The following is an 11130-nucleotide window of genomic DNA, read 5'->3' as shown; positions in this document are numbered from 1 at the left end:
CGAGGGTCATTAAACTTCCTGGCTCAACCTTGATGGTGGGAGGGCATCTTCTCTACCTATGGAAGATATCTTGTGATTTGAGCTGGCCAGGTACCATTGGGAGTCCAAGATACCAGGGACATGGGATAACAGAAAGTAGAAATACTCCTGTTTGATAATCCCCAAATATTATATCCATTATACATGACAGATGTTCTGAATTCATCTAGGAGACATTCTGTTCCCAGAATTAATCATTATAAAAAGAATAGCTAGTATCTGTTGACTGTTTTTGATGTGCTAGGCATTTTTTTCTAAGATATATATTTAATCTTCATATAATCCTGCGATGTAAGTGCTATTATTATTCCTACTCTACACATAAGGAACTAAGGTCCGGAGCAAGGGTAAGTTATCTTTCCAAATTCACATGATTAAGTAAGAATTACTGTTTGAACCTAATTCTGTCTGACCGTGAATTGCAGGCTGCTGGTCTACCCCCACGCCTGGCCTCTTTCTTTATCCTGCTCTCCGGCCTGCTCCTTGAGTCTGTTCTTCTAAACACTCCGCATTCTTTGTGCTGGTCAAATCGATTTGCTGTTCCACTTATATTTCATCTCATTTCCCCTCATCTACGTTTTAGTTCATTCTGTTCCCTTAGGATACCTTCTCCTCACTTTTCCCATCTTAGAAGGCTCTGCCTAACTACTTCCATTCCAAACTTTCTCTGATCCTTAAGGCTGGAAGGAATGTCTTCTAAATTCCCTCCATTTTTGTGCCTATAGTGTCTCTCCAGTGTCTCAACTTTAACATAGAATTAATCATATATTATTTTGAAAGTTGCTTTGAGATTCAGGTTTACATCTCTCAATCCTTTTTGCTACTCAGCAGCAGTCAGCACAGAAACTGGGTGAGTGGGTGGGAGACCCTTTTCTGCATACCCTGGACCATCCCTGCAGCAGAATTCAGGCAAAGGAATATGTTAAGATCTTGTCTAGGAGCTGGAACCAGAGCTGGGAACCCAAGGTCAGCATTAAATGAGATTCCAGAGATGACCTCTTTCATCTCTGCCTATGACTCATATGTCACAAAGGGTTGTCAACAAAGGCATACAAGACCTTGTGTCTACATGGCCTTCTGTTTCAAGGACTGACCTCCCTGTTTCTTGGAGGCAAATCCCCTGCCTACTTCCCTGTTTAGTGATTGTTTTAAATTCTGAAGAATCCTTTGCCTCCAATCAATTAGTTATAACTGAAGAAAGTGTCACATTTTCTTTAATCCTACACCAGTTTATCTCTTGGAAAAACTACTATATTTGAAGCTCTTTGAACACCTGAAAAGGAGTAAGTGGTTCAAGCAACCCCAAGAGGTGATGTGTGCCTGATTGGCAGACTTCAGGAGAGAGGGTGACTTGGTGCCTAGAAGGGACAGCTGCTCAGGATCAGCAGTAGTAACTTGTGTGAAGATTGCACACTGTGTTGGGTGGCCCCAGGCTTGTTTTGTTTTTGAACATAAGGCCCTCTTCCACCACCTGGGGCCAGGGTCAGCTCTTGTCACAATATGCCTTCCTATGGCTCCAGCATCACTTAATAGCTCCCTGGACATTCAAGTCAAATGTGTTCAGACATTCTACAGCCAGAGTATTAGAGAACAAGAAAGGCAAGAACGCGAGAGTTGTTCTGGTGTAATTCCCTCCGGTTTCTCTGGAATCCTGATGTCTGGATTACAAAGTCCCTTGGATGGGATGCACTCTTTGCTTGCCAGGGAGAGGGAAGGTATTTTTTGTGCAGTTTAAGATTCTCCCTTGAGGTCAGAAACCAGCTTAAATGGCCCTTTAAGCATTCTGCGAGTCCTCCTTTGGAATCAGGAGGGCAGTTACCGAGTGCAGTTTACTGGACCACAGTGAAGACCTTGGGACAATATTCTGGCTTTGGCAAGTGTTAGTTGTGCTTTGTTAAGTAAGTCATTCCTTCATTTGAAATTTAGATTATCTCATCTGAGAAAGTTGAGTTATATGCCCTTTAAAGGTATTTTCCTGTTCTGATATCCTATTGGTGTGTGCGCGCGTGCACATGCATGTGTATCTTCTTGAGCCCAAGGGAGAGATAATGGTTAAATTGAAGAGATAAGTTTCAAATCCATCATTTTCTCTTAGAGATAAAACTCACTTTAAATTTTCTAATCATCTCCCACATGTCACATTCTTCCTTATAAGTCTGGAATTGGTTTGCCTGAAGGGCTTAAAGCCATATTTTGACTTTTTTTTTCAGAATCAACTTATTTTAGATGTTGGATACTAAAAGAAAAATCTCTAATAGCTTTATCACAAAACAATCTCTCTTATTCTGGCTGAGAAAATGGATGTTTTGCCAAATGAGATTAAATTTTCAATATATAATAGTATGTATAAATATATCTATATCATAGCACTTTAAAAGTATTTTAAGCTTATCATTAGTCTTGAGAAGTTTAAACACAAGTGCAATTAATTTATTACCATTGAGATGAATGAACAGTTTCCATGCAAACAGTAGTTTTCATTAAACAAGACGATTTTAAAATAAAGGGGTAACATGGGCACAGAGTAGTGGTTCTTGGCTCATTTGTATGCATGAATACACCCCTGGGCTGTAAGCTTGAGGGATGTAACCAAGATGAGGCTGTTTGCTGGTATGAGCTGCTACTGTTCTAAAAACACGTCCGAGTTCCTTTTATGTTTCAGGGTTGATCTGTTTTAATGGCTATTACTTCATTTATATCTAAATATACTAACACGTATAAAAGATTAGTGGAGAAAATGATCGAACACTGTGGTAAGAGTCTACATGTTATTTAATTTGAAAACACTGGAAAATTACAAATACACACTGATATTTACAAAAATTGTTTCAGTTACATTTAAATAGAGAATGGTATATTTTAGGATCAAAAAGAGGGTTTGAATTCTGTTGACAGGTGCAACTGGTATACAGTCTACTCTTAAAGAATCTTATTAGAAGAGTCAGGAAGGGGGCAATAAAAATATGGTTATTATTATATTTGTCAAAATGCAGATAACCCCCAATATTTACTTGCTTAGCTTTAGAATGTATTGTATAATTCTGTTAAAATCAGAATTGACAAACCAATTGGCTTAGGCTAATTCTAAAGTTAGTTTCCATTTTCTGGGCACTGATTGGGCTTGAAGGTGTCTGTTAGGTGGTGATGGAAGAAAATGTTGACTGAAACTTCACTGCTGAGTAAACAAACCAAACGTTAATTTTAAAAAACCACAAGCAAACAATGAAAGAACCCTGTATCTATAGAAAAATAGTTGACCAAATGTGGATGGGTCATTATCAAACTAGGTACCATTTCTATAGTCTTTGCTTCAAAACAAATCAGGAATTAAAACAAATGCACACAATAACCACAGATGTATAATATAGATTATGCAGTCCTGGGGTATGCAACATGCAGGGAAAATTGTCAACACTTCTAGGATCATGGGGATGCTGAAAACCTGGAGGTCACTGAGACTCTAAAATTGAATCTTCCAGATTATTATGCAGGACAGGGATTTCTTTTGTGCCCCAATGTAGATGTGCTGTTCTGTGAAGAGTTCAGGGGGTCTCTGGTCCAAATAGGGATAAATAAGTGGGGATGTTCCTCCATAATAAGCCACAGTGGATGGGGTTTCCCTTGTCCAAACAAACCATTCGATATCACTTATCCATTCTTATCACTCAGATAGTAGAAAAACACTTTCACAACGTATGACTTCAATGGGCTCTCTCAACAGTCCTATACAGTGAATATAGTACAGGTATTTTCATCATTCTTATTTCACTGAAGCAAAGCTAAGATTCAGAGAGAGTAAACATCCAGGTCTCGTGAATCTTTGACTTAGGACTTGAATCCAAGCCTTTGGATTCCAAGTAGAGCTCAGTTTGTGAAAGAGGGTTTGTTTGTTTTTCCCCCTTGAAAAGTGGTCCAGGCCTCAGCAAAACAGCCACAGAGATTATGTTTATTACCAGTGGCAAGCTCCACCCCTTTCTAGGTCCCCTTCCTCCCTGACACTAGAGACTTTGAAATACTTTACACTAAGGTGTAATCCTTGTTTCAAGATTATGTCTTCTCCCAAAAGACTAATGAGATTTCAAGCATCAGTGGAAAAGATTTTTTGGTTCTTTCTTTGAGGTTACACCATCATAGATAACCAAAGGCCTAGTTATGAGAAAAAAAATTTTCTGGCAGCCAGAATCATAGAGAATGTCCAAGGGAGGTAGTAGGAGCTGAGTGGGAAAGCTCAACATGATACCATGAACTCTCTTTCCATGAGGCTGTAAACCTCATAGTCTGACAAACTTATTTTTACATTTCCATCATGTCTAAGTGTCTTATTTTATTGTCTTTTGACATTTCTGCACTGATGAGATACAGAATAAGGGAAGGTGCAGAGTGAGTCCAGATAACACTTGTGGCCTCTGTCTGGCCATTCTGCTATTTTGTTATTTAAATATTTTTGCACACTGTAGGTAATCAATAAATGTCAGCCCCTGTTGCCCTTGTCTAATCTCACTGGCTAGCACACAGATGTTCAATGTCAGTTGCCATTACTTGTGTCTAGTCTCATTGTGTGGTTGTGCATACAGTAGGTGCTGAGCAGTATCAGTAAAGGTCAGCTGCTGTGGTTTGTGTGTGATCTTATTGCATGCTATGACTGAGAAGCATACAGAAACTCGAGGGCATGAACACAGTTGCCCTTTCTCCATGCACCTGTGAACTTGGTTATCCGTAAAATTTGCTCTAAGTACTGGCATTTGGATTTTCACCTGTGAAACACCAGAGGGTCACTTCAACCTGATACAGTCCACCTCTTCCGTGGCCGGCATGCCACTGGTTTTGAGGTCGAGTTCGGCACTGGACTTGCTCCCATGGTGGGAGGGACGCCAGTGGAGCCGCATCATCTTCTTGAAGTACTTCATGGTGTTGTTCTTGACGGTCACGAAGCACACGGTGTTGATCATGCTGTTGCTCATGGCGATGCACTCGACGATGTAGAAGGCGGTGAGGTAGTGCTTCTCCTTGACGAACACAGTGGGGAAGAAGTCGCGCACGATAGTGAAGCCGTAGAAGGGCGCCCAGCACAGCACGTAGGCCGTGAGGATGCACATGAGCACCAGGACCGTCTTCCGGCGGCAGCGCAGGCGCTTCCGGATTTGCTCTGTCTGGAAACCCGGGACCGTCTTGAACCAGAGCTCGCAGGAGATCCTGGCGTAGCACAGAGTCATGGTGACCACCGGGCCCACGAACTCGATGCAGAAGATGAAGAGGAAGTAGGACTTGTAGTACAGTTGCTGGTCCACAGGCCAGATCTGGCCACAAAAGATCTTTTCTTGGTTTTTGACGATAAAGAGGACTGTTTCTGTTGCGAAGTAGGCAGATGGGATGGCGATGAGAATGGACACCATCCAGACCAAAGCAATCAGGAAGGAGGCCGTTTGATAATTCATCCGTGGTTTCAAAGGATGGACGATAGCAAGATATCTGGTGGGGGAAGGAAGCCATCAATAATAATGACGCATGCTTGGGAACATTATTAGTATCTAACCCTACCACACACAAAAGCAGACAAAATGGCACAATGATTCCCCATGTACTATTAACCCAGCTTTAACAAGCTTCCTCTTATTTTAGCAACACGATTTGGTATTTGGTGGACTGGAGTGGTTTAGAGGAAGCAGCACAGACCTTGGGTCAAATAAGTGGACTAAATCCCAGCCTTTTCCCTCACGGGCTTTGGAGTCTGGAATCAGTCTCTCTGAGATATGTTTCAAGCGCAACATGAGATAAAATGGCACCTACCTTGCAGGTCTGCCGTGAATATTAAATACGATAATGTTTGTAAAATGCTTGGCATGCAGTAGGTGTTCAATAAATACATGTGGCCTATTATTATGAGTCCTGTTGATGCCACCTTGGCCTTCAGTCCTGCCATTCTGCCCAAGAACATACTACTTTCAAAACTCGTTTGAAATATTTCATGGTTTAGGGGAGAAAGTGGGGCTGTGGACCTCAGAGAGAGGTGGGGACCTTTTTGGGGGGCAGTGGGCAAGGGCTTTCTCTCTCCTTCCCCCAGGTGTCATTCGGCATTACAGAGCACAAGAGTAAGGGTGGGCTTGGAGTGGAATCTAAAGAATCTAATGAGAAGTAAGTGACTTCCCCAGGCTCACTTGGTGGAGGGACCAGAATCCAGGCTCCTGATCAAAGCTTTTACATCCACCTCCCTGGGCTAACTCAAGCTCAGAAGAGGTGTGTGAAGTCACCTTGACACCATAAAGCAAGGTCTTCGTTGCCATCTATTTGCTTGGATGGGCTTCTTGAAGTCAACACTCCTTCTAGGGTCTCTATGACTTTAAATAACACCTCCTTCAGGTCCTCTACACATGAACTTTGCTTTTCTGGTTTTGGCATCCAACAATGGCACTAGGTAGCCCTTCCGATATTTCTATGTAGTAGGATAGGCATATTTACCAAGGGGTAAACTGAAGTGCCTAGGGAGGCCTGTGTGTCTCCCATCATTTCATACTTCTGAGTATGAAATGGTTCCCATGCCCACAGATAAAAGTCCCATTATCCAGTATCAGTGTAATCACAACAAAAGTGAGTTTGATATCTATCTTTCTTATTAATTTTTGCCTTATTTTTAAATTGCTTTAGAATCTGAGTGAGGAAGAGGGTATTTATTAGGCTCCTATATTATAAGGCCTGAAATTTCATGTGCTGCCTCGACATCTTTGAGCCTCACAGGGCCTCAAAGACCTAGCCATAGGTTCCTTCTTCTCTCCAGATATACCCTTCCACCCAGCAGGAAGCTTCCTGTTCCTCTAGTTCTTCTATCAGCTAGACCAGCTGCACCCTCAATCCTCAACCTAATGGGTTCCACTGCGCTGCCGGAATTATTTGGATAAGCCAATCACATTCTCCTATGGAAACCAAGGGTAAACACATCCTCTTGTCACTATAAAGCCTGCTACCCACAGATCCTGCTGGTTCATTCTATTCCTGAGTGCAACTCCCACGTGGCCTTGCATGGTGTGCAGTGTCCTCCTCCCTTTGGCTATGAGTATATGAGACAAATTAACTGCTGTTGGTCTCATCTGTTCAACGTCAGCTGTAGTGTGTTCAGTCATCTTGTACTATTTAAGGTGGGAGAATCCTGCCCTCATCAATGGGGTGAGTAAGAGGTAGTCAGTATAGCACGTTTAAATCTCAAAATCTTCATGAAGCATTCCCAGACTACATCACTAACATAGTGATCACATCTTACTCTTATCCATCACTTGATTATTTTAGCTTTTGTGGGAAGAAAAGCTCCCTGAGATCAAGGACTGTATCTTCTACTGCTTTATGTTTCCATATACATAGATTGGGCTTACACAGCAGGACCAGCAACCTGTGGACTTAGCAGGTTATAGCAGATGCTGTCGGTGCCCTTCTCAATTCCCTTTGCTTTTATTACTTCAGTGCAAACTTGTCCACTCCCATCTGCCAGCATCTGCATTTCATTGTCTGAAGGCCTTCTCGGGCTTCTAGAGTCCTCCTAGCTATCTGCACATTTTTAGAGTAGCTCTCATCAATGACTTGTGAATTGGTATATAAATACCCCAACTCCTTTCCACCTCCCACTCCTAAGAGAACTCTGAAGTGTGATCTAAGAGAACTCTGAAGTGTGATCTACACCAGTTCCAAAGAGGAATAAACATCAGTTGCCCACAGTGGAACCTTGCTCAACAATGCAATCTATATTGACTGCCTTCTCTTGTGTGCTTAACCTCCTTTCTCCCTATAAGTACTTCCTGGGTGCTACCTGGACATGAATCCTGTCTTAGAGTTGATTTGAGAAGTAAACCAAACTAAGGTACAGGTATAAGGCTCTGTGCTAAGCACTGCGGAGACAGAAAGATAGAAGACATGGTTATCACACTTAAAATACAATGTTGTGGGAAAAGACTATCTGTATCTCCATACACAGCATGAGAATGGAAAGACAAGTTGGCATCAGATTATAAAGGTTCTGGAATGCTAGAGTCAGGATTTAGCATGTATTCTGTTAGGCACTGAAACGTGGAAGTTTGTAAGCCATGAAATATTTTAAGAGAACTCATCAATGATGATATTTGGATGCTTAATATGGATGAGTATGAATTGTAGAGACAGGTGTGCAGACAGGTCAGAGGAGCATTACGATGGTGCAGCTATGACTTGCTAAGGAATGAGATTGTGCAGTTGTCAAAACTTAGTGTAGGGCTGAGCACGAAGGGTGGGTGGTTGGGTGGGGATGGGACAGGAAGAAAGGCAAAGAAGGATGCTAATTTTTTCCTGCTTGAGAAAATGGCAGACTTGCTGATGGAGCTGGGAAGCTGACTGGGGCGGAGCTGGTTTGGGATGGAAAAGAACCACTCTTTGTGTTGTAACAGGATGGTTGCTTCTTAAGAAACTCCTGTTAGCCAACAACAACAAATAAAAGCTGCATTAGAAAGACAAAGATTTCAGTGGGACGAAGAGGATGAGAACGGGTGATAACTCTCACTTGAGTGAACCTTAAGAGTCACTCAGGGAATTGGATATATAATGCAGATTCGTGGGCCCTAGCCCAAGAATTCTCATTCAGGGTGGCTGGGGTGGTGGGGCCCAGGAATCTGACTTTTATCACTGTATCAATACTTTCTATCATTTCCCCTGGGGAATTCTGTGCAGTTGGTTGGTGGGTACATTTCATAAACACTGGTTTTCAGGGCTGGGGAGCCTCAAAGGTATAACAAAATTACTTTTCTGAAGGAATTATGTTATAAAAAGGAAGATGTCTCGTATGTGTATATTATTACCATAAATGAAAAATAATCAACTGGTTGATTAACAAGGAAAACAAACCTGAATAGCACTGAGAACAAGAGAAAAACGTAAAGGCTGAAAGGAGACAAAAGAGAAAAAGGATGATTAAAAAACATTATCAAAATGAGTTTCAGCACAGCTTGTAATGATGGACCAAGAGGACGTGACACCAAAACTGCTTCCCTCGAACAGAGATATTGCTGGCCTACAACTGTTCAGATAAATAAAACGTGTCAGATTTGTTATAAGCTGCTATTAGAAATTTTACTTCATAAATCTATAACAGAGCTAAGACTTCCAGAACATCGCATGCAAATGTATGAAAATGAGCGTATGGATGCATACAAAAAAGCATATCCTTCCTTCTTTTCTGCAAACAAGCCTGTTGTGTGATTTTAAAATCAGCTGTGTAACAAAGTCACCAGAAACAAGAGTACATCCTGTGTGATTCCATTTTTATGAAGTTAACGAATAAGCAACATTAAACTATGATGATGGAAATCAGATCAGGGTTGTGTGTGGTGGGAAGTTGCCTGTTAAAGGGACATCTGGAAGTTTTCTAGGTGATGAAAATGTTCTATATCATTATTTGGGTAGTGGTTACAGAAAAACTTGGTACATGCTGTCTTGACTAGAAGCTGCCCTGGTTAACTCTCATGTGACTTCTGTGTAGTAAGCTGCCTACACTTTCTACTTTTGCTTTTGTGTTTGATTCCACTCATGGTTTTATGACATGCCTGTATCTGATGCGGATGTGGTATCTGGGGCCTGGCCCAGAGCTGGGGGTCTCAGGAGCCTCCCTCTTGCTCACATTAGGGAGAACGGGAACCACAACTGAAAAAACCAGGTCTCCTCTTGCCCCATAATAGGTCAGTGAGCATTCACATCTGAAGCAATGCCAACTGTCAGAGCTGAAGTGAGGAAAGGAGCAGCCTGGCCCAACCCCCATCTTTGCCCCAGTCCAACATTCTTACCTGTCGATAGCGATGGCCAGCAGGGCATTGGTGGAGACATAGAGTGACATGGTACGCAAGTAGTTGACAGAGGCACAGAGCACATGGCCGTGCTTCCAGGACAGCTGGCGTACCACGTAGTAGTCCATCTCAAAGGGGCAGCAGACGATGGCCACCAGAAAGTCAGAGATAGCCAGGTTAGCAATTAGCAGGTTGGTGAGGTTGCGCAGCTTCTTATAGCGGGCCAGAGCAGCAATAAAGACAAAGTTGCCAATGCCACAAACCAGCATGATGCCTGCCAGTGCCACACCGATGACGATCTTGGCTGCGAAGAAGGTCCAAGTCTTGGTCATGTCCTCGTCCTCATCCAGAGGGAGGTCGTAATCACCATAACTGAAGTTGAAGGGAAGCAAGGAGGCATGGTCTTGGGGTAGATTGAAATTGGGTGCAAAACTAGTGTTTACATTCTGGGTGGCCATGGTGAAGCTTGCAGGTGAAGGCTCTCGGGGTCTGAGCACTCTGGGTCCAGACCTTCTGCTCTGGATCAGTGAGCCTAGCACTCTGCCCACATCATTGGGGAGACTCAACACACCATCCTGGATCCTGGAAAGAGACAAAGCCAGTGGACAACGTGCAGAACACCTGGTAGCACTATCCCAAAGTCCCTCAGGTATAGGACAACTAGAACCCATGCCTACCCACAGACAGAACTACCCAGGGCATGGGGGAGAGGCAACATGAGATCTGTAAGTGGGAAATCCACACGGGGGTCTTCCGAAAGTTTTCCAAGGCTGCTTCGGCCCAGGCTTCTATGGCAACACGTTAGCCAGGAACAATGAAGCCCGATGGCTGGGATACAGTAGGCTCTTTCCTCCAAAGCAGAGCACTCTCCCTGTTTTGGCAAACCACGTACTTGAAAATCACCAAATCCATTTTCACATGGACAGGCTGTTTTATCTTGGGGCAGTGATTTATGCTCTGTGTGTCTCAATCTTCCTGTAAACCAAACTCTTGCTGTCCAGCCCAAAGCCTGGCACATAGCAGGGGTGGATAGGAATCTGTTGAATAAAGGAATGAGAATCCTAACCAGGATTCTGCAGGTGGAGGGGGCTGTGGATGGGAGGGAAATATACAGGTGCTACCATGCATCCTGGGAACCAGCTCTAGAAAGAAATCCTTTGTTTCCCCTCTTTCTTGTCCTCATCACCAGGCCTCCAATTTCCCTCCCAGAAGAATCCCTGACTAGGAGGCACCATATCCTGTCACCTAGGTCTGTGTCCTCTGAAAGACCTAGCCTAACTGAAAAAAGACACCCTAGGGG

General features: G+C 43.0%; 1 protein-coding gene across 1 annotated transcript; it reads right to left on the bottom strand.

Moving 5' to 3' along the window:
* Positions 1-4763: 4763 nt before the first annotated feature.
* PROKR2 (prokineticin receptor 2) lies at positions 4764-10302 on the bottom strand. The gene is made up of 2 exons (XM_006921615.2): positions 9831-10302; positions 4764-5508 (listed from the first exon to the last, which is right to left on the bottom strand). Exons 1-2 carry the CDS (start codon positions 10286-10288, stop codon positions 4812-4814), a joined length of 1155 nt encoding a protein of 384 aa, XP_006921677.1. The 5' UTR covers positions 10289-10302; the 3' UTR covers positions 4764-4811.
* Between the last annotated feature and the right edge of the window lie 828 nt (positions 10303-11130).

The sequence above is a fragment of the Pteropus alecto genome, unplaced genomic scaffold (assembly GCF_000325575.1).
Source record: "Pteropus alecto unplaced genomic scaffold, ASM32557v1 scaffold45, whole genome shotgun sequence".
In the NCBI taxonomy this organism is placed as follows: domain Eukaryota; kingdom Metazoa; phylum Chordata; class Mammalia; order Chiroptera; family Pteropodidae; genus Pteropus; species Pteropus alecto.
This window is presented reverse-complemented; position numbering and strand designations above follow the sequence as displayed.

What these genes read in the sequence shown, in the direction of transcription:
- PROKR2 (XM_006921615.2), bottom strand. Translation starts at nt 10,288, where the DNA reads ATGGCCACCCAGAATGTAAACACTAGTTTTGCACCCAATTTCAATCTA. An exon ending in CTGGCCATCGCTATCGACAG is followed by an intron (nt 5,509 to 9,830) that starts GTAAGAATGTTG and finishes TTCCCCCACCAG; the next exon opens with ATATCTTGCTATCGTCCATC.